The 23,425-nt window shown below is 44.9% G+C and overlaps 4 protein-coding genes across 4 annotated transcripts in view; 1 reads left to right on the top strand and 3 right to left on the bottom strand.

Moving 5' to 3' along the window:
- The window catches only part of dhrs12la (dehydrogenase/reductase 12-like a), a 4,535-nt gene extending 4,257 nt beyond the window's left edge, over window positions 1-278 (bottom strand). Inside the window, exon 1 of the mRNA XM_068745109.1 lies at window positions 223-278. Coding sequence (XP_068601210.1) covers window positions 223-278 — 56 coding nt within the window. The remainder of the gene's footprint in view (window positions 1-222) is intronic.
- The window catches only part of ap1s3a (adaptor related protein complex 1 subunit sigma 3a), a 5,462-nt gene extending 843 nt beyond the window's left edge, over window positions 1-4,619 (top strand). Inside the window, exons 2-5 of the mRNA XM_068745110.1 lie at window positions 1,847-2,028; window positions 2,700-2,808; window positions 4,184-4,321; window positions 4,408-4,619. Coding sequence (XP_068601211.1) covers window positions 1,847-2,028; window positions 2,700-2,808; window positions 4,184-4,321; window positions 4,408-4,443 — 465 coding nt within the window. The 3' untranslated portion in view covers window positions 4,444-4,619. The remainder of the gene's footprint in view (window positions 1-1,846; window positions 2,029-2,699; window positions 2,809-4,183; window positions 4,322-4,407) is intronic.
- Window positions 4,620-5,157: 538 nt separating this feature from the next.
- scg2a (secretogranin II a) lies at window positions 5,158-7,008 on the bottom strand. Its single transcript, XM_068745724.1, has one exon. It carries the CDS (start codon window positions 7,006-7,008, stop codon window positions 5,158-5,160), a length of 1,851 nt encoding a protein of 616 aa, XP_068601825.1.
- Window positions 7,009-21,162: 14,154 nt separating this feature from the next.
- On the bottom strand, window positions 21,163-22,980 carry kcne4 (potassium voltage-gated channel, Isk-related family, member 4). The gene is made up of 2 exons (XM_068745606.1): window positions 22,930-22,980; window positions 21,163-22,471 (listed from the first exon to the last, which is right to left on the bottom strand). Exon 2 carries the CDS (start codon window positions 22,430-22,432, stop codon window positions 21,902-21,904), a length of 531 nt encoding a protein of 176 aa, XP_068601707.1. The 5' UTR covers window positions 22,433-22,471; window positions 22,930-22,980; the 3' UTR covers window positions 21,163-21,901.
- Window positions 22,981-23,425: the final 445 nt, after the last annotated feature.

The raw sequence follows: 23,425 nt of genomic DNA, 5'->3' as shown, positions 1-23,425 counted from the left end.
CCCCCCCCAAAAAAAAAATCTGTTACAAACACACATCCACTCTGATTCACTTTTACTTTTCATGGTTGGTGTATAAAGATAACAAGAACAATTTAAGAACCTTTGGATGATGATCCAGATCAGTGGACGGTGTAAATCCAATTAAGGAGGAGTTCTTACTACACACACACACACACACACACACTATAGGGAGGAGGTGTCGGCAGGTGAAGCTGCTCTTACCTGGTGAACTCGGTCACTCCCTTTAGGAACCAGGCTGAGTTGCGGTACAGAGACATGCTGTCGCCCTCGGAGCTTCTCGCTGCGCTGCGCTGCGCGCTCTATCGCGGCTCCGCTTTTACGCGCCCGGACCAAACCACGTGGAGCTCCGCTGAATTAATATCAGGAGGCGACAACTCCGCCGGCCACCCGCTGGCCGGAGGCCAGCGTGCGTCGTATCGACTTCTCCAAAGCCATATGTGAAATATCACTTTCATATATTGGGCTCCTATATTGTTTTCTTATATGTAATTTGTGCTTTGTACTATTATTAAAACTATGCAAACATTTATTCTGGCAGATGAACAACCTCTGTGTTCCTATAATGTACAGTATTTAAATAGACATCCCGTCACGTCACTCCTCGCTCTTCCCTGAATCACCTGCCGCCAATGCGCCGCTGGAGCGCAGCGGGGCGCGGCTCTGGAGAAGGTGAGCGCCGCGCGCACTGATTTCTGGGAAGATGATCCATATCGCCGCACCTGAACACGCACGAGACCCGGTAGTTTTTTTGGAAGGACTTCGCGACAGGGGGTTCTTGTAAAGGTTCACGGGTTCATTCTGTCAGACTGCTGTGACAGAGATGGTGAGTGTTCCAGCGTCTTACGGACCCGCGCGTCAAAGCCATAGAAACGTCATCAAGTGATTTAGTTCTGAATCAAAGATCAATAGTTCACACAAAAGTCTATTAGAGACATTATCTATTAAGTATACCAAATATCAATGAATTAAAGTAATTAGTGAGGCGTATGTAATAAAGTTATGTAAGATTTGTTACAGAATTCAAATCTCCAAACATCAGTTTGGTCTTTGTTTCAGTGTTTATGTTTTAAACATTAAACATATATATATATATACAATAAGAATTTAGATGGTTTCTCACAAAATAATCTTGCTTGGATGCACAATATGTGATAAATCGCTGATCTGGTGCGGAGACGTTCCTGCTATAAGACGGCAGCTGATATAATGAAATGATAGCAGATGGATAGAGCCAATAGCACAAATGCAGATTGACTTAGCAAGCCTTTATAGCATCATGCTCCTGTGAGTCTGCAAGGAGATGGTAGAGGAGGAGAAGAGCAGCACAAAGCAGACCAGAGAGCCAAAGATGTGTGTTTCATGTTCATCAAGGGCTCAAAGAAGGAAGGAAAAAGTCTGTGAGGCGTATCAAAGTTTCAGCGCATGGAACTTCAGCCTTTCTGAGCTTCACATGTGAACAATCTACCAGTTTATTCCTTTTTAAAATACAAAAATGGCGACAGCTTTGTTCATTTGGACTTAACGCCGCTCTCCCGTCCTCCCTTACTTCACATATCTTTATCGCTTTCCAGGCGGGACCGGTGTAACTGCAGCTGCACCCTGGGGGCAAAGAGCTCCCATAAATTGCCCTTGCACAACAAACATATTGTTTTTACTGTGGTCATGCACTTAGTGGGGATTAATGGCGTGTTGTGTCTCCCAGGAGATGCTCATTCACATTTAGAGTTGTAAAATCTAATTGCTGCCATTTTAGATGCAGGCAACTCTGTCTGGTATAGGGGGGCTGTTGCATTGTGTGTGTGTGTGCGTGTGTTTGTGTCCTCTCCAGATCCACTTCTTGCTGCTGTTCAGCCGGCAGGGGAAGCTGCGACTGCAGAAATGGTACACGACAATAACAGAGCGGGAAAAGAAGAAGGTGATCCGGGACATGATGATGTTAGTGTTGGCCCGTTCGCCGCGTTCCTGCAACTTCGTCCAGTGGCGAGACCTGAAGATTGTTTACAAGCGGTGGGGAGAAGAGTTTGGCCCTCTGTTGTGTTCCAGTGAGATAAACGTACACACTATAATTCTGTGTTTTGCCATCGGGGTCTGATTCCAGATGCAGATCCGTTTGCCGAGCAGAAATGAGATGTAATTGTTGTGTTATTAATGTTTGGTGTTTATGGTGTGTCTCCTTTTTCTAATGCTTCACAATGCAGACAGCAACACACACCCATTCTGTGTGATCACAGCAAGACGGAGGGGGGGGGGGGGGGGCAGCTAATTACAGAGCATGACCCAGATCACTGATGATGCAACACATGGCTTCTCATCTCCTCCACTCGCAGCGACGATGGCGTAATAATGGAATTCATGATAGTAGACTTATTTTTCTCTCCTTCTTGTGCACTCTCTCTCTCTCTCTCTCTCTCTCTCTCTTTTTTTTTAAAGCACATTCTCCACTCTTCCACTGTTTTCATAAAAAAATCTGTAAAGTTCACTTGGGGAAAAAAATGCTGGAGAAGCATCATCTCACGGTGGCGTAGTGGTTAGTGCTGTCACCTCACAGCAAGAATCTACACCGGGTTTGAGTCCTATCTGTCCCTAAAGCCTTCCTCTATATTTCAGGAGAGCATGTCCGGCTTCTTCCTGTTGTGGCAGCAGCTGCTGCCGTGACATTTGACCTTTGTCTTCCTCAGGTATGCCAGTTTGTATTTCTGTGCCGGTCTGGAGGATCAGGATAACGAGCTGCTGAGCCTCGAGGTGCTGCACAGATATGTCGAGTTGTTGGATAAATACTTTGGTAATGTAAGTTTGGAAGCCGTGGATCACCGCTGTGAAGAAACTGTCTGAATCTAAAGGCTGACTTGTTGCTATAGTCTTAGTTAATTTTGTGTTACTTCTAATACTTCTGTGTGTTTTAACACTTAAATAGTCGCTCCTGGCGTCGAGCATCAGATTAAACAGAAAGATGAAGGTACTTTGCATGGAAGGGGCTAAAAGTCGTGCATTTTTGACACTTCACAGGTAAAATATGTGGGTGTCCGTTCCACAAGCTCAACAGCAACATGCTGCAAACACTACTTGTGAGTGAGGCGGTCTGACTCGCCGTTAGCATCACAGATCCTCGCTGTAGCACTGAACCAAAAGCGTTCCCTCTGCTGTGTGTGTAACACAGTCAGGCTGCACGCTGACACGTTTAGCTTAGCAGCTGCAGTGAAGGACAGTTTGTCATGTTTGATGCAGCGAGACATCCAGCGACTTGAATTATGCTAGAGAGCTGTTGGTAGCAGCTTCCTGTTTTTTTTTTAACAGTCCTTATTTGCAACTCTGCTTTTGCAATGCTCCAGAATTGTTACCACACTTAGCATCATAATATACAGAGATAAAGATAACTTTATTAACTTCATTAGAGGTCAAAGGTTCGAGCTGCTGACTTTTATTTTAATCTACACTGCAGGATTGAAACAAAACCCTTCTCCTGTCACTACTGACTGTTCACACACACACACACACACACACACGCAGGACATAATCTGCTTCCCCCTGGTGTCCATGAGGTGCCACTGCAGAAGAACCATTTCAGGATCATACAGAACCAGTGAAGAGCCTCACCTTGGTATTTACAAAAAGTCAAATAATTAAAGTTTTCAAAAGAGCACCTTCTATAGTCTCTATAATATTCAGTGAAACCTCTTTGTTTGCTGTAGAATACCTTAAGATTACCATTGACTCCACTCCTACTGCACTTTCGGCTTGTCTCGTCAGGGGTTGCCACAGCAAACCAACATTCTCCACTTCACCCTGTCCTTTGCATCGTCCTCCCCAACACCAGCCGCTCTCATGTCCTCCCTCACAGCGTCCATGTATCTCCTCCTGGGTCGACCTCTAGCCCTGTTCCCTGGCGGTTCCATACTTTTACCAATATAGTCCCTCTCTCTCCTCTGGACATGTCCAAACCAGCGAAGTCTGGCGTCTTTAACCTTATCTCCAAAATGCCTAACCTTCACTGTCCCTTTTATTGTCTCATTTCTCATCCTATCCAACCTGGACACTCCCAAGGAGAACCTCAGCATCTTTGTCTCTGCCAGATGCTGAGGTTCTCCAGGGTTGCCATCGACTCTCGTGGGTGAACTTTCCCTGCATACCACTGATAGACAATGTGTGTATTATTCTGCTTCAGGTGTGTGAGCTGGACATTATTTTCAACTTCGAGAAGGCTTACTACATCCTGGACGAATTCCTGATGGGAGGAGAAATTCTCGAGACGTCCAAAGTAGCAGTGGGAGTATCGATGGAGGAGGCTGACACACTCCAAGAGGTGCTTTGAGGAGCTTTTGAATGGGAGCAGGCTGCTCTTGTCTCTGGTGTGAGAAATGTGCTTTTATATCTCTGCTCTTATCACAGACAATGGAGGAATACATGAGCAAACCCGCCTACTGAGCCGAGAGAGGACAAGGCTGGTTCACATTTCAAACCCGGAGTGGGAAGATTCATCACGCCACAATGTTTGTTCGGTGGCTGATCACGAGTTATTTGAATTACCAAACCTGGAGTTATTCCTTTTAAGGACGTGTTAAAACATGTTTGTTATCTTTTAAATCTGATATTTAAAAGGGTTTTACGCTAAGAGAAATGATTCCGAAGACCGTTTGTCATTTTTCATCTATTCTTCATATTTGATTATGTTTTTTTTTGTAATCGCAGTAAAAATGAAATGCATGTGAAACAAGACAAATTCAAAAGTTGTGATGTGAGGAAATGAAGAAACACCACGCAGTAAGGAAAAAATAAAGTCAATGCTTTATTAACCTCAGGCATGTCACACATGACAACATTTAAGAAAGAATTTCCAAATAACACAAGTGAATCTCGGGATCTCACACTGATTCTAGCTGTGTGTGTGTTCAGACGTAAGGCTGGTGGAGTCACATGTACTGGTTGTTAACTGTGAGACAGACTGGTATTCATAAAAAACATCAAATGAATGTCTGAGCGCTCGTATTTCTGCTAATAAATGAGGACTTCCTGTAAACCGACTGAATAACTCAATTTGATTGCACGTTTTATTTTTCAAAATACTTTATTTTCACCCTCTTCCTCTAACAAAACAATATATATATATATATGTATATGTATATGTATATACAGCCTTATTTATGTTCCTTGGGCAGATTTGGCATCGGTATTACTTTCCTCGGTTTCTGGGTTCAGGTATTTCAGCAATTTCATCATGGCCTCATTATCAAAGCCTTCCTTCTCCTCATCCTCAGACTGTCTCTTTTCATCTGAGTCCATCTGATCAAAATAATCCTGCATGGCCTGTTCGAAAGAGCCCGCAGCGCCGCGTCCGACCTCGTCCCGCTTTTGGCTCGCCTTGCTGCTGCTGTACGCCGGGTTGGGATACTGCGCCAGCATCCGAGCCGCTAAATACGCTGCCAGCTCATCCTCGTCCAAGGTGTCGTCGTAGTCGTCCTTTAATGTGCTGGGAAGGCGTCGCTGCGTGGGAGCGGCTTCCCCCGGATGCCTCGGAGGCAGAGCGTGAAGTCGTGACACTGAGCTTTTGTGTTGCTTCCTGACAGGAGCTTGATCCTCGCCGGCCCCCAGCCCCAGGATGTTTAGCATCTCCTCCGTCCTCACTTCTTCCGGGCTCTTTTGCCTCCCTGGAAGGCGTCTGTCGTAGAATCCGTGGCTCTTGTGCGTCGTCTTCGAGGAGGTTTCAGGGAGCCTGTTCCACGCGCTACTCTTTCGTGGTTTATCTTGATGAGTCTTTTCTCCAGTTTTGAGCATGTCCACCAGGTCTTCGGGTGGAATCTGATATTTCTGTGAGATATGGATGAGCTGGTAGATCGCCTGTGGATCTATGTGATCTCTGTAGTGCGTCGGAGCCACTCTCCTTTCAGCCCTCTCGTTCTCTTCTTCCTCTATCGCCCGTTTGTGCTCTTCTTCTTCTTCTCCTGTCTTCTCCAGCACTTTCAGGAGGTAATAGTCCACCAGGTTAGCAATATCGTCCGGATCGTTTGACCTCTTGACTAGGTAGCTTTCATCATCTTCCTCTTCATCATCCTCATCAGCTCCTTCTTCATTGTCATCAACATAATCAAAGCCTCGGTTGGCCCCACGTTTGCTGTCCCCCTCCTCTTCCTCCTCCTCCTCTTCCTCCTCCCGTTCTTGTAGTGGACCCCAGTCTGAGAGATCCTCGTCTTCCCCATCATATGCCACATTCCTTATGTTAAACATATCTTCGTCTTCTCCCTCCTCCTCCTCCTCCTCCTCCTCTTCTTGCCGCTTATGTGAGCTCTTCGCACCGGTCAGCTTGTCCAGCTCATCGAACACAGACTGTAGAGTTGCCAGGTTCTGGGGAGTGTACTTCTCCTCCACATTCTCGTTGGTGCGTTTGTACGGACTCGTGTGCTCCCGATCTGGCCCTTCCTCATCCTCATCCTCATCCTCAAACATTAACGGCAGCTTCCGGTGGGGCCTGATGCCGCGCTGCGTCTGCTGCACCCTCGGGTGCATGTTGCTCGTCCGGCTCGTTCCTCCGACGCCGGGGCGAAGGGAAGCCGGCCTGGAAGCCTTCTCCGTCTGCTGGAGCGTGGCGAGCACGGCCTGGAGCAGCTCCTCGCTCGTATCCTCCCTCCCCCGCTCGGCTTCCTCCCCCTCGTCTTCCTCATCTTCGCTCCGCATAGGATTAGAAGCGAGTCTCAGCATGGCACGCAGCCGCTCTGCATCATCTGTGTGGCTGACGCCGTGACCCGCAGCGAGAGGGGCGTGCTGCTGGGAGTCCGTGCCGGCTCGTTGACGGAGGCTCTCTATGTACTCCAGAGCTTTGAGCATGTCAGCGTTAGGAGCCTGGCGGACATTTCCTCTCTGGGAATCTGACTCGCTCCCTCGCAGCCTGTGATTTCTGAGGGAAGCCCCGTGGGCGCCACAGGAACAGAGGAAGAGGAAGATTAAGAGGTTGGCCAAAGGCTTGCCTGTGGCAAAGGTCTCGGGGGGTGATGGCATGGTGACGTCTGCAGAGGAAAGACGGAGACGCACATATCAACGCCGGCCTTTATCCATTTAAGCAAACAGATCTGGCTTCCTACTCTGGCATTTCTCAAACGACTTTTGTTCTTATCTGGTCTGTTGATGACATCACAGACCTGCAGAGACATTTCTATTGATTTAGGATCAGGTTTAAAAACGGATCCAGGAACACGGCTCTGACGTCAACCACGCCAAACACGTCGATATATTTTAATATTAATTTTGAAAACCTGAAGCTGCCTGACAAACAAATGTCCTTTTGTTAATTTGGACATTCATTGCCTTTTTAATGCATGATTTTCTTTATTTGTAATTTATTTGAATTGTTTTTCTTGGGATTCAAGCTGTAATTCTAGATAAAGCATCTAAAAACAACAAACAAATCTTGAATGACTTCCGAGAAGCAACAGATGGCCAAAACCGGCACATTAACGGGTAGCGAGTGTAAAACAGAACCCAGAGATGTTCGCATCTCTCCCCGCTCCTCCGCCTGTTGCTGCGGAACCTGTCGCCTGCTTCCCTGCAGCGGTAATAGCAGCATGTAGCTTCCGTGTAAATCTCATTAGTCGTGAAATTGCTGCTCTCTGTGAGTCACAGCCCCGTTGTCAAGGCAACCCGGTAAGAAGGTTTTTCCACCGAACCTCTGCTTTAAACACGGAAATAATTTAAAACCAATTGTTATCGTTTTTTTATTTTTCATTTCAAGATTTAAATCAATTATGCGTATTATCAGAATATGCTCTGAAATAAAGTGGTCTAATATTTCCATTGGGATGTGCGCAGAAGTAATAAATACATCAATTAGGATGTAAATGATTCGTTTCATTCATTTATGTTACAATTACAGGAGACAGAAAAAAATCAAAACGCGACTGTCATTCTTTACTTTTCCTTTCATTTTCCCAGATTTAATTTAAATAACTATTTTATTTCTAGCCGTTTCTAAGCCGCGGCAGGAAACACGCTCTTCTGAGGAACGGCGTAATTAATTGTTAAAAAAAAAAAATCCCAAAGCGAAATGAGAACAAAGAAACTGCGAGCAAAACACAAACACATCCGCGGCGGAGCATCAGGTTGGCAAAGCAGCTCCAGAATTTAAGCTCAAGTATTTAAAAGTATTTCTTTTTTTTTGGGTGACGTATGCTTCTCGGGTCTTACCTGCGTGGTTAGTTTGCGTGGAGGGTCGCGGGTGAACTGAGCCGAGTCTGCTTTCAGCACCGCGGACAGCTCCTCTGATGTTAGAGGAACCACGTGACGCGCGACGCTCACACCGGCGCGCGCGCAGTTCATTCAGCCGAACCAGAACCGCTTCTCTCTCTGAGGATGACGCGAAGCCGGGTTTGACCCCGAACAGACCCGCAGCTGCGGAGAGGCTTTGTGTGTGTGTGGCGGGTCCCGGTGAATTATTTATAAAGGTTAAACAAATAAATGTAAATAAATTAAAAATCAGATCATTAAATCTCGTCTGTGCACAATTAACACGGACTTTATCTGCGTGCTTATTAAGAAGGTGTCCTTTTTGCTGTGTGGTCCGTCACGTGCGCGGAAGCGTGACGGGAATTATATTCATTCCCGTGAATAATGCTAATAAATTTCCTGGTTCGTATTATTTCATCCTATAATAAAGTCTCTAAGTGGCCGCTGAATGAGTGACGTCATGGCTTTGTCTCTGCTGCAGCAACAGACGCTGTTGAAGCCCACCGATGACTCACGCACGGTCTCCGCCAAAGACCGAGACGGGCGGGGGTGACAGACTGCAGAGGTGCGTGCGTGCGTGCGTGCGTGCATGTAAGAGAGAGAGAGAGAATAGTTTTCATCCAAGGCGCATTGTGCGCTCTATTTTTGGCGCGCGCGTGTGTGTGTGCGTGTGCAGTTTCATTCATAAATCCCTCTCGTTGCCGTGCTTGCTGTAAGCGCGTTCAGGCTATCCTCTTCTGACCTGCGCCGATATTCTCGGATCCATCCTCTGCACTGTTTGTTGTCATTACGTCTGGAAAAAGAGAAAATGTGAAATATAAATCTAAATGTACAAACATCAGACTCGACCTGCAGAAATAACCCTTTTGCAGAATCGTAGATGTATTCGTCAGTATTTAGTGGTGCTATATTCTTCTTATTGTTCAAAATGTTCAATGACAAAATATGAAATATGTGACGGATAGCCGGAACCCATCACCCCCCCCCTCATCCCTTCATGGGGCATTATTTCATTTCCGCTGCGTTGAAAAACAGTTTCTACAAAGTGAGATGAGTCACACACAGAAACTTTAAAGCCTTAATCCGGTCACATTTTTTAATTCTGGCTACGGATTCTGAGGGACAGCAAATATCTGCAAAGGTCTCTGTTCTTCTGAAGAACTGCAGTAGGAACAACCTCCTCTGGAATCAAGAATACTTCTCTAATGTTGTCATATTGGATATTTCAGCACCAGGACAAAAGAGCCCATTTTAATCTCCTGTCTCCCTCATCCTGATTACATTTTCCCTGGTGACTAATGCACATGCACATGCATATACGCACACACACACTTCCTGTGCTGATAACGCCCCTACTGTCTGGCTGATTACTTGTGGCTGTGTTTGTGGCAGGATTACTGGTAAACAGAAACCAATTACAGCTCAGTTCTGCCCACAACTCCGTTGCCTGCCCGATACAAGTTTATCTCAGGTCAAACGAGACGTTTCTAGCAGGCAATTAGGAGATTTGTCTTTTATTTTTCTTCTTAACCCAGCAGTGTGCTATGATATGTGATTTTTGGGGTCATCGTTTTGAGATCAGAAAGTTTTCCAGCACAAGAAGTAACTTTACTGACTGACTGAAGTAAGAAAAAAGATGCATAATTAGAAGCTGACACGATTTCTTTCTCCATTGTGCCTCAGATCCTCTGTGGCCTCACCCTGCCAGCCTCCAGCTGGCGTCCAGCTGGCCTGCCGAGGCTCAGACCTCCTCCATCCAGTGACCTCCGGCATCCCCGACCACCAGCTCCACCTGCTTCAACGCCGCAGTGAGCTGCTCTAAATGTTCTCCTGAGTTCAAGCCTGTCTCATTTTGGGTGCTTTAGTGCAAACATCTGTCTGACTCATAAAATTCAACTTTAACTACAACCAGAATGCAACACAATCAGTCACCGGCTTCGAGCCGGTTCAAACGCTCGGCTCTGCTACAGTCGAGGGCATCACATTTTCATTTGCTTTTTGTCCCCTGGTGGCTGCTCCTCATTCATTTCCTCTGCTGACAGACTATAACTCCTCTCCTTAATTCGGGTTGTCAGAAGATTGGCAGGGAGAAAGTGGAGAGAGAGAGCGAAGGAGGGCGATGTTGTGAATGGCTCTGCAGTGTTTGACGTCAGCCTCTATTCTCTGTTCAATTGTGTGTGTGTGTGTGTTTCCCGAAATAGGTGTGTTACATCAATTTATGCTCTTTTGTGAAATGTGAGATGTGGAATCAGATTGTGGCAGATTCCATCCAAGGCTTTTACAAGCACGGCTGACATTCCCTGAAATCTCGTAAACAGTGTAAATTGCATCTTTGGATTCGTCCCATTTTGATTTGTTTGTGCAGTTTAATGTATGCTGCTGCAGAGAGGGAGCAAACAAAAGGCCACAAAGAGCATGACCTTTATGAAATGTTGTTGTGAGATAGCCATTAGAGGACCTCGGGGTGTTTGTTCTTGAGTCAACACCATTTTATGTAACTGCGCTTAAACCTTTATGCGTGTCGTGTTTGTTTGTTGCGATGCACTGAAAAGTTCTGCTGGAGGTTAAAAAATAAAGGCTTGCAGGGGCTGGTCACTCGGGTTACCGAAGCGTTGAAGACGATCGGCGCCTCTGGCTGCGTAACACGGCAGTTCATCAGTAAGTATATACGGCATCTGGACCCCAAAGCGTTCGCTGGGACAAGATGTCGTGAAATAAATGATCATTATAGAAGAAAAGAGACAAATGTGAGTATCTTTCAGAGATAAATGTTTTCCATAAAGTAGCATAAATGTGAACTCAGTCTGAACAGTGCGCTCACAGATATCTGTTGATCTGCAGGGGTCCGACATGCTTGTTTCATGGAGGCGGCACTTCTTTGATCGTGCGGCGCTTTAATTCTACCAGACGTGAGATCTGACAGAGCGCTAACCTGCTGGGCAAGTGTAAAGCATGATTAAATTCTGAGTAATGTTTGTGGCTGTACTGAGCTGTAAAATCCATCTTTATGCCTCATGCTGTTGCCCCCTTTCAGCCACTGCTACTCTTGTTTTCTTTTGATCTGTGTCTAATTCTTCTGCCAGTCTATCATTTTAATATAGTAACAGGGCCCATCAATTTAAAGCACTTCATTTTTTTTTATTTTAAAACTAGTGCGTGCTATCTTCCAGGCTTTGTCTCTGAGGAAACGTGCCAAAGTTGAGCAGTTGTTGAATTGCCTGCATCCTAGAAATGAGCATTATATACAAGGAAACATTGCCTAAACCCTGTTGATTGCTGCTAACCAAAGGGCAAGAGACGGGTTTATTGGGTCCTCCAGGGTTAAATATAACAGAGATGTTGTGTTTAACAATTGAACAAATTCAAATCTGGTCAGCCAATGACGACGCTACCATCCATCAGAATTCACACCAAGCTGATATATGTGACTTACTGGCTCAGAGCGGTGCCATTTTCTACTCAACTTGTGGGAAGCAATGGTCTGACCGCAGAGAGATCAGGAAACAGACTTGCAAAAGCCCATAAAGCGATGAGTCATTTTGAACGATCTGCTTGTTTGGACTCCAGCTCAATGCTTTCGCAGCTGAATTCACAAAGCAGACGAGGGCTTTATGGTCAGAAATGAAATCAGCTTTAACATTCAATGTTCTGGGACAAATATTCAGCTTCGGCTCTGCTTTGCTATGGTGAGCTATGACAAATTACTCCTTTGATTGCTGGTTAAACTTGGCCTGCGCCTCGCGGTTGCTAAGTGCCCGGAGAGAGAGAGAGAGAGAGAGAGAGAGAGAGAGAGAGAGACAGGAAGCAGCATTAAGACTGCGGCTGTCTGCAGCATCCATCTGTGCCATGGATGGTTAGAGAGTGTGTTAGAGAGGGAAGGTGGGGGTAGGGGGGGCGGGTGTGGGTGGACGTGCAGCCGGAATGACTCATAGGTCAGACGCGCATGACTGAATTGTATGGGTGTACCTGTGTGTGTGCGCGTGCATGTGAAACCACAATTCCTCCTTTGAACATTATGCAAAGTTTTGGGCTTAGTTTTTAATTCTAATTCTGACAGAGCCCATAAAGCTCCGTGCCCCCCCCCCCATTTACATTTACATTTACATCTGTTCTCTCATTGTCAGTCTGCCTCTATGTGCTTTAGCACCTTTCCTCTTAGAACCGGGAGTTGTTGTTCTTTGCTAACATCCATGGATGGGGCAAAGATGAGGAATAGTCATTAGTGTAGCATATCATGCAGTGAATGCTACCTCACATAAAATTGTGATTACATTTTGGAGATGATCCAGAAGAGATCCTGGATTGTGGATCACTTTGAAATGTCCATTAACATTGCAGTCAATGGACCTTAAACGTTAGTTCCTCAATATCTTGATTGATTATTGACCGATGTTGATGGAATTTGACACAGTCATGTAGGATGGGAACCTGTATCTCACCATTGAATTTCATTGAGATCGGATCCGGATTGGGGACACTGTCGCGATAAAAAAAAAAATTGGGTTGCGTTTGGCAGGATTGCGGATTAACTGCTGGATGGAACTTGATGAAAAAAATGTGAAGAGGGGTCCTGCTCTAACTTATAGATCCCATCAAATTTTGAGAGCAATCCAGATACCTGTCTGGATACAAAAGAATCCAGATTTTCCTATTTACTGATAATGGAGGCTTTAAAAAAAGAGAGCTTGTTACGGACTGGTGCGAGAGGACCCCAAGAAACAGAGGACGGAGACAGTACAAACGTGACTATAAGCTTTACTGGAATGTTCATCAGCCGAGTCACTATCCCGGAGCTGCGCACGGGTTACGGGGTGGCTGGAGCCCAACGAAAATATCTTGTTAAACAAAAAGACACAGCCAAAAGAACAAACCAAATAAGCAAGCTCAAAATACAAAACTCTAACAAAGGCAGATCCCAGGGATGAGGAGCGGCAGAAAGACGTTCTGTACGCAGGGACGCGATCCATGAAAAATAGTCCGACTGGGAACAGCGGGCGGAGCAGGGCTTATGAAGGCCGGTCGTAATCAGCCTCAGGTGTGTCTGGGATGAGAGGCAGAAAACAGGTGTGAGTCGTAGGCCAATCAGCCAGTGCAGCCACATGACCCTCACAGAGCTATTGATATTAGCTGTTTCACCTTTCAGTCTCCCTTATTGCACACGGACCATACAGCTGCACATCCTGGTGGAAGTAACTATGGCGTGTGTCAATGCACCGAGGCGTGCTGACAGAGGCTCATCGTGGATTTCGCTCCCTTGGCACCAGAGAAGGAACGAAGTGTACCTTTTTTTATCATGTCGGGGTGATAGCCACACAAGGCATTTCATTACTGGAAGAGAAAAACGACTGCAATTATACTGAGCTGGAGGAGAGAGAGGGGCTGTAAAAGGGGATAAGAGCAAGTTTGTGTGTGGCTGGGAGAGGGGGGGGGGGGGTCCCATAGGAGCACTCTCTTTTGAACGTATTACCACACGTTTTTAATCTCACACAATTCAGTTAAAAGGCAGCACACACAGTTTCACACACCTGCTGATCTCATCTGCAGTCACTTTCATCAGGTGAAGGGCTCGTATCCATGGCGACCAAAGACGGTGCGTTTCTGGATGAATACCCCCCTGAAGAGCAGCTAACATGTGGGACTCATGGGAGGTACCATACACGCCCGCATGTACACACACACCTACACACGCACACACACGCACACACACACACACACACACACACACACACTCATAGCCGTAGGGACTCGGGAGTATTGACAATGTGGGCTTAATCTGAGGTGAATGAAGGCGGAGCCAGTGAAGTCTGACCAATTAAATATATCTTCAAAATAAAAAGCGAACATGTAACCACGACAACCATAAAGTAAATAATTACATATATGCAGTATATATGTCATTCTTTACTTTATCTAAGGTATGGTCGTCATGGTTACATGTTGAGGCTGGAAGATCCGGAGCTTTATGTTGTTGTGCACTAAATTCCTCGGGGCTTTAACGGGGGATTACGTCGTGCTCAGGTAGTGAAAATGATTGTGTCACTGCGGTCAACACGGCTGGTGTTTTGGGAACAATCACATGGGATTTAGGGAGGGGCTTAACTATTGGAAAAAAACTTTTAAGTGACTTTCCTGAGGTGCAAGGGGCCACAGGGGCCCCTTGCTGTCGCTGCTGCTATCCATCCATTACTGACACAGCTACAGCATTAAAGCGATTCCCTGGACAAAATCGTTTCAAGCGTCATCCGTGCTGGACTTCAGAGGTGGATTTAAAGGATCATTTTAGCCAGAACAGAAAAATGCAGACGAGACCGGCTGTTCCGAGAGCGCGTCCACCACGAAAATGGGATTTGTTTTGTCGAGCTCAGCAGGGAAAAAGAAAGAAAAAGCTTTTTTAAATTGAATAACAGCCACCATTTTTTCAGTAAGTGGCTCAGTGGCTATGCTATTGTGATGTCTTTTTCCTGTAAGTTGATTTAGACTTGGGTGTTTTTGTTCTTGCACTCATTCTGCATTTTGTGCATCAACAGAGCCTCTCAATAAAACATTTGTCAATGCAGTTTTTCAGTCACAGCTCTCCTTAAAAGCATGCAAAAATCTCTCTTTAGCATCCTGTTTTCTATCCTGTGGGTGAAAACTCCTTCAGACTCACAATGCATGTGAGATGCATTTTGCTGATGTATAAGGCCGGGAATCGGTCATCTGGGCTTTCATGACAAGTCTCTCTTTTTTCTTTATTCAGATCCAATCCTTGAATATGAGTTTTCAGTTAATTTGACTGTGAAATCCTCAGATCTCTGTGGGATCCAGCAGGTTTAATAAACCAGTTCCAGAGACACATCTGTTGAATTAAAGATGAAACATTTACACTTTCACACTTTAGACACCATCCTTTTTACTGCAGCTCAAAAGCTGAAATTTGAGGGAAACATTTAATTGCAACACATGAATGGATGTTGGATATGCTGCTGACTGACCCCTGAAATCCATTTCAACCACTGTGAACACTTGGCCTTTCCGTGAAACTCAATTTCCTGTCCAGACGGATGAAGGCAGCCATTCAGAAAATCTACTGGGTCTCTGTCCAGCGGCATGGAGATGGGTGACGTACTGATTGTAGTACCCCCCCCCCCCCCCCCCCACAAACTGATGCATTTATACATTATTCAAGCAGTCAAACACTGACGGATGCATTTAAAGCACAGGTAATTAATTTCTTGTCTTTGTGGTTTTGGCACAGATCTTTTATTTTTAAAATGAAATGACACTATTCAGTTTCCTGTGTGTCCCTGGCCCAGACTGGCTCCATACAGCCATTGTCATTATAAGGAGGAAGATGATGTTTGGGCTTGTATTACGCTGATAAATCCTCTTCATCTTATATGCCTACTTCATCTTAATTAATCTTGCTTTATCTATTTATCTGTATGTTTGTGTTCTATTACATAATACAGGCGCTCACACCTCTGTGCATCATTTGTTCATTAGCGCAGTGTCAATAGCAAACCCATTCAGGAACACACATACACACACAGCATGTCTCCAACAGCTAATGAACGCGCTTGTTGTCTTACAATAGTTCGCAGACAGTCGGCGGTAGAAAACAAAAACATGACCAAACATGATCTGATTGTTTCTGAGAAACATTGGAAAAAAGTAGTTCAGAGGCTACAGCGAAGATTCTGCTTAAACATGAAAATCAATGTTGGTTCTCTGGAAACTTCAATTACAAGAGTTGCGTGCCTTTTGTGTGTGTGTGTGTGTGTGTGTGTGTGTGATTTGTTTGTGTCTTAATTCTTTTCCATAATTCTACAAAAGTCCAGATTTAATTTCATTTTTTTCCATGTTAGAACTGAGAGAGGTCTTTCAGGTTTGTTTATGGTGGGAGTATTCTTCATCCTGGTGCCAGCACTGTTGGTGGGAGATTTCCATCCTGGCAAAGTGTGCGTCACAAACTGGTGGACAAAATGTCAAAGGGACGTGCAATTAATAATTCAAGTTAAATATGAGCCCACAAAACTTCTAGAATAACTTTCACACTATGAAAGGTTTTACTGCAGATTTACGATAATTACATTTGGCTGCAAACTACAACATATTATTAATTTAATTTCATCATAAAACGTACAGATTATTTCTGTATTTAAGAATCACAGTGTATAAAGATACATATTTAGCAATATAAATCAATTTAAAACCTCCATATGCAGAGTTCTGTCCACTTCCGCCCCCTTTATGTTTTGTCTTTCCTTTCTCATTTACTGTAGAGTTTTACCACACTGAGGCATCTGTGAAAATCATGTTGTCTTCTTATTAAAACCAAAGAGCCAATAAAATTATTGTGCTTCATTGGTGTCAAATAACATATGAATCACACATGAAATAATATTTGTTAATTTATGCTCAAGACGCTGCCACATTAGCCGGCTTTATTTTATTAGATGTGCAGCCCTGCCAGAATGTAATTTTAGCTCATAATCACTGCTGCTCTGTCAGTTAATAAACAATTAGTCTCACCCTTCTCTGCATTGAAATGAGCTGTGATTTATAAACGGATTGACAGACCTGTTGCTTCCTTCCGCACGTATATCTGAGGAGGTTCCATGTCCTGCAGGGTTCACCTCTCTGCACATCTGGTACATCTGTTCACTCGGATGGGAGTCAGGAAGCAAAGGATGGACTGCAGTTTGCGTATGGCTGTCATGGCAACAAACATATAGAGCACTGGCCTGTGAGGGTGTAATTAGCCAGTGCTGCTCAAAATGCCGCTCATTAAAGTGGTTGCTTTAATGAGCGGCAGAAAGCTGCATCCTCTGCTGTTTTCTTTGGATGCTGTGAAAGAGGCGGGTTGTAGATTGGAGCTATACGGCGCCAGCTGTGGTCCAGTAAGGTCCAGGGAGAGATAAATGCACATTTTGCCTCCGTGTACTTTGGCAGTGAACTCTGACGGCGCTCATTAGCTGGGATCTGGGCAAAACCGGAATGAAGAATCAACGCCTCCCACCGACTTATTGCCGATTCGCCCTAACAAAGCCGTGACCAAGTGTTTTATGACCTGTTTAGGATCCTCCACGCCTGTCTCTCACACATGGCTAAGCCCACACACTTTATTATGAAACGTCTCATTAATTGGACGATGAGGATATTTCAAGGGAGACATCACGCATCTCTGGTAGTTTTTAGAGGAGCACGTTTTAGTTTTAGGGCAGATCTATGAGAAAAGAATGAATGTGGTAGAAACACTTTCACAGTCTTTACACTGCGTTTCCTGCCCAGCACTGACTATGGAAGACTTTAAAATAAGACAGAAGATTTGTCAAAATCAGAATCGGTGATTGTCTATTTAAAAAAAGAAATTACAATCAACAAAAGTGTCACTCTGCATGAATAATCATCGTTTATCCATTCGACATCTGGAGACTCTCCTCTTTCTTGTTTTTCTTTTTTGTGGCAACTTCTCTGGACCAGCAACCGAGATCACATCTTTGCCTTTTGCTCACGTTTCCATAGTAACGCTCATTAGGCAAAAGGTTACTGTTTGTGTACAAGAGAACGGGGGCAGCCGCCATCTGAAAGCAACACGTTCAATTTGCACACGGGCAAACATGCGAGGCAGTTTGCTTCCTCTTTTGCTCGTATTGACAGGCGTGAGAATAAGAAGTGAATACCGGGCTCTCAAGGGGGGGTCGTCATTTCTGCCAAGCTTAAGTGTGTCTCAAAATATTGTGCCTCCTGATGCCTGTGATCGTTTGTAACAATGGCTTTCTGAGATTGGATGATCTTTTGAGAGATCAAGCGGTCAGCGCTACATTTCTAATGGAAGCTGTCGTTGCGATGATAAACTCATGATCATTGCCTCCCACATATTCTCATCACGGTGGCATTTAAAGGTCACATTAACACAGTCAAAGAAGACGTGAAGTGAAGTATCGTGTAGGCTGCATTCAGGAGCCCTGCACTGAAGTGTCCGCTTCGACGACTCCAAACATGACAAAGTCTCTTTATGATGGGGATAATAAATTCCCTTTAAATGGGGAACAGGTGATCGATTGATCTTCAGGATGACCTAGCAGATGTCAGCAGCTGTTGTTTTAGATCCGTCCAATTACAGGCTCAGACTGAGGAAATTAGTTTTGTTGGCACAAGTAAAGTATGTTTGGTCAAACTTATTTTTCATCAAATGCAAAATCTTTCTATGAATTCTACTTCTGTCTTCCACGCTGCTTTGGTAAAGATGCAATATTATAAGATCGAACGGTGCCTGTGCAAACAAATATGCAAAATGAAGTGCAATGCTATTTGTGCTATCAGTCCATAAGAAAAATTGACACTTTAAAAATAGATATTTTAATGATGTGATCTTTTAGAATGAACTGAGATTAACAATTGCTTCAGCATTCAGCCCGAGCGTGAGTAAAACTCAGAAGCTTCTGGAGAGGAGGTGCGTCACAAAAAAACAACAATAACAAAGTCACTTTTTACAAAGAAAATGGCATTAATGTTTTACTTTACATATTAATATGCTTAAACATCCTGACTACTCTAGATTTAGCAGTGAACCATTTTAAAGTAGATAGACAATGGCTTTTCCTGCAATATTTCACACTTTAATACCATTACACTACACATAAATCTCAATTTCATAAAACGATATGTAATGAGGAGACACAAAGGAGAGAGGAAGGAGTGAAGGAACAAGATAGAAAGACGGCGGTTTCCAACTGACTCAATTCCAGACTCATTAACGATGTGCTGTATGTGTGAGGCCTGAGGCAGGACCCAAGCCCCGCCATCGGGGTCCACAGGGGGAGGGGGGGGGGCATTAATGACAAACATCCTGCCTCACGGCGGAGGAGACGCTCCATGCATCTCTTCTGCTTCTGCTTCTAATAGTTCTTTAGCTGATCCGCCGACGCGTTGCAACAGGGCGAGGCAGTTTGCCTTCCACGACGTCGCTGAGGATATATGAACGGTCCATTGTGTGTCGGTTCCACATGAATAATTCAGTGGGGTGTGTTTCTATTGGAAATGAAACTTCAAATGCTTCCACAAATCTGTATCAAGCTGTCCAGAGGATGGGAAGATGAAAGGAACAGACAAGCTTTGGAACATTTGCGGTGTCCACGTGATTTAATTAGGAACTCAATGTTCTGCTCACAGTGTCACTAAAATAGTAAGTGCACTTTTAAAAAGGTCTGTTTGTTGAGTCAAGACAAAAAAAGACACTACAAACAAACAAAACAAATTATAAAAGGAAATGGTTGATTATCCCTTGGAATATAAAGAAATGGGAATGAATGCAGCTAAGTCCAACAGGAACACGTTCTTCTTATCAAGACTTTGGGCCGTCTTTATTAAAAGATCTAAAATTAAATACCTAAAGTCCACTGCGCAGATGCATTTCAATTGTGTTCAACTCTCTTTTTCCAAATAAACAGCACATATTCTACAAAGTAAGGCGCAGGCCTGATGACTGTTGACCTGCTAAGGTGCCCATGGACAGTCATCCAGGGGATGAGCGGTTTCGGTCTGGACAAGCTTTAGGCAAGGAGGGGACTGCTGATAGCTGCCATTAAAAGACTTTTGACAACGTTTCAGGGGTTTCAAACGGTCTGGCGAGACCAGCAATGAAGTTGTTGGCCGGCAGACTAAATTAAACATTCGGGCTCCAAGCAGAGCCCAGTTTTAACATCTTAAGGTCCGGGTCTTTATCTTATTGAGGATTTATGTCTGGGTTTGAACAAGGCCGTCAGTCACGATCAACCCACGCAGACTGAATCAGATGGAGAGCCGTCAGAGTTTTGCATATTATTTCTATAGCTTTGTTCATTTGACAGTAATGCATGAAAACTTCTTACAGGAGTCAAATATTAATGTTCTAAAAGGGTAACTCTGAGCACATGAACAGAAAGTCGGTCCGACATCTCTCATAATCAAATATTGGAGCCTGCTGTTTTGCTGACTGAGACTTAGAACCCTTTTACGTCACACAGATTTATTCATATTGTAATTGCTTATTTACAATCCGGCACAGTATGGAAAGACCTCAATGAAATAGGACAAATATCAAAGCCCATTCACACACACACACACATGCACACACACAACCAGGGCCCTTGCAGATGTCTTTTGGGCCTGCAGGGAATATCACGCCGTCAATAAGTGCGTCATAAGATCTGTGCGTGCACTTCCTGCAGCCATGATTGTTTTTGTTGGTGTGGTGAGCTGTCATTGCAGTGACTTGTGGGACTGAGAGCCTGTGGCGGTGCTGATAGGGTGTGTGTGTGTGTGTGTGTGTGTGCGTGTGTTAAAGAGAGAGAGAGAGAGAGAGGCAGGGTCGAGTGATGCTGCTGCAGGGAAAAAACTAGAAAAAGCTTTGCCTTGGAGGAATAAAAAAAACTGAAGCTGCCTGTGTTTGCTTTTTTAAAAACATTTTCAGACAAGGAAAGCCTCCAATGAAAGACGATGGACACGCCTCAATAATTCATCCAGTGTGATGGGTGTGTGTGTGCGTGCACTCTGTGGTGCTAAAGGAGGTCTTTAGTAACTCTATAAACCTCTGAATCAATGAAGCGCTGCTAATAATTTACGGACAACATATTCGCCTCACTTTCAGTCTGCTGTGCTACAAATACAGGATCAGAGCTTCTTCTGAAGATGTGAGCTTCAAAAGATGAATGGCGGTGCTTTGATGGGGGGGGGGGGGGGGTTGTTTAGTTATTACGTGCCCTATTTTTTGCATTAATCCAATGATATAACACAGGCTGCCTCTAAAAATAACATAATATAGTCAGTCTTTTCTTTGTCTCCCTTTCATCTCATCTGTTAAAAGGAACCTCGATGAAGGAAGCGCCACGAGAGCGCCCTCCGATGGTGGCACAGCATCGTGCAGGAAAAACGAGGCCCGCAACAATTCTCACGCATTTATTGACTGGTTCAAACACTACAGAGAGCCGATCACAAGTCTCATGAAGAGAAACACACACACACGATGTGCACAATGCACTGCTTCCATCCAGTGAACCTGCGTCGCAGCAGAGGAAGCGACAAGGAACGCGTTCTGGTCGAGTCTTTCAAGTGTTCCAGGTACGATTCCCCATGTTGGCCAGAAAGCCATTGTCTCTGTCTCTGAGTCCACTGCAGGGTGAGTCATCGCTCTGATCTGGCAGGGAGGGGGGTCATCAGCACAGACACAGTGACGCAATGAAATTATATAGTGGAATAGAGTTTATTTCCACTGCATCCGGTCCAGTTTTATTTTAATGCCTATTTTTTTTTTTCATGCATTCGTCATCTTTAAGGATATTTAAATGAATTGAATCTTTTTTTTCCCTCAATGATTCCATCATGCTCTCTTTTTGATGAACTGCTGCACAGTGACGCCCTTAAAGTTGTAGAAAACGGAATGATTTGATCATTTGCGGGGGGGGGGGGGGCCTTCATGTAAGGCTGGTTGCAGGGAGGTGTTGCCAAAATGTGATCATTCATGCAGTAAATAATTGAAACATCAAACAGAAACGGTCACATATTAACCGACTAGAGTCTAATTCACATCCGGCTGTCCTGCAGAGTCTTGTTGGACATTTCCAGGCTGTCTTCTGTCTTCTGTCTCCTGACCGGTGATGACTGAAGACCCCCCCCCCCCCCCGGGTGGTGTCCCTCCCAAGGGAGGAGCTCAGCCCGAGTCATCGCCGCTGTTCCCCGATCCTCCCTTCGCGTTCTCCTCCGACGCGCCGCTGTCCGACTCCTCCTCGATCGCGAAGCGCGTGTCCGCGGAGGAGCACAGGGAGCTGACGCTGCTCTGCTCCGTGCACGCCAGCGGAGAATGCAGCGCGCTCTCGTGGCGCAGGTGTCCGAAGTGGTCGCCGTGGTTACCGCAGAAAGGCAGGGACGCCTCAACCGCGCGCAGCCCCGAGACGCCGGTGGGAAAGGTGAAGCTGTGTTTCTTTGGCAGCGCGCCCCACTCCCGCTGCTCCTCCTCGTGCACCAAGCGCGTGAAGATATTGATCCTCCTCTTCTCCCTCCGTTTGGAGCGAAAGTATCCCAGCATTATACCGCAGAGGAAGACGCCATAGAAGCAAATGACTATTAATATGTACAGGGTCGCGTTGCCGCCGGTGTTTTCCGTCTGTGGGTTCGCGGTGCTCTGCGCGTGCAGGAAGAGGCGCATGGGCGACGCCGAAGTGAAGTTTTCCAGGTGTTCCATGTTTTGGGACAAGCCTGCGTGAAGATCTCTGACGGTGCGCTGAAAGATAAGATCAGAATCATGTTAGAACTATGCGGAGTTTCCCCACTTTTACGCACGTTTTACGCAGAGGATATAGGATTCTGTGGAATTGAGCTTTGCTGCACAACCGATGACAAAGTGATGGCGATTGTATAAAAATCGTCATGCACGGCCAAAGATGTGAATGGAAGTTAATAGAATCACCTTAAAACGCAACTAGAGAATGTTTCACATAATAAATGTGAATTATAAATAAACTGAAAATGAAGGGGAAGCAAAAGCTTTTCCTAAAAGCATGTTAAGTTTACTTTGAAGTGTTTTATTCATTCTTTTATTTCATTTTTAAATCTGTTCTTTTTATGGTGGAGAATACGTTTGGTTGTTTAGAAAAAAAAAGTTAACAAAAGTCTGAAAGTGATTCTTTTTAATATTAAACTAAACTAACTCTCTAAGGTCCAACATGATTTCCTACTCACCGAACTGAAGAGTGAGGCCCTTGAAAGTTTCCAACCCGGATCTTGTTGCGGCTGTTCTGGAGGGGACTTTATTGGCGTCGCTGCGAAATCTCCCATTTATATTGAAACCCCCGGAGTTTCATCATGAGTCACATGACTGGGACTGATGGGAGGACGGATCCTGCCCCCTATGGAAGCCCTGAGGGGACAAATATGAGACAACGAAGAATATATTTCAAAATGATTTACATCCCAAGAGAGACCATATAAAATGATCAAAGTAACAGGACTCCAAGGGGTGTGATGGAAAAATAAAAATAACTCTGGCGCCATCCCATTACGCTCTGTCACAGTGTGAAAGGCTGCATGTCCATGCAAACCACACTGCATACGCCATTTTCCATCAAGCCTCCTCTTCTCTCCTCATAACACTGGATTTTTCCATTTCCTTAGAAGTGATCTTGAAGTTTGTGAATAAAAAAATCATGCAAAATATTTGAGAAAGACATGAAGGAAT

The sequence above is a fragment of the Brachionichthys hirsutus genome, chromosome 11, assembly GCF_040956055.1.
Source record: "Brachionichthys hirsutus isolate HB-005 chromosome 11, CSIRO-AGI_Bhir_v1, whole genome shotgun sequence".
NCBI lineage: Eukaryota > Metazoa > Chordata > Actinopteri > Lophiiformes > Brachionichthyidae > Brachionichthys > Brachionichthys hirsutus.
This window is presented reverse-complemented; position numbering and strand designations above follow the sequence as displayed.

Bases quoted from the DNA above. Each gene is read 5' to 3' on its own strand.
- kcne4 (XM_068745606.1), bottom strand. From the start codon at position 22,432: ATGGAACACCTGGAAAACTTCACTTCGGCGTCGCCCATGCGCCTCTTC.
- scg2a (XM_068745724.1), bottom strand. From the start codon at position 7,008: ATGCCATCACCCCCCGAGACCTTTGCCACAGGCAAGCCTTTGGCCAAC.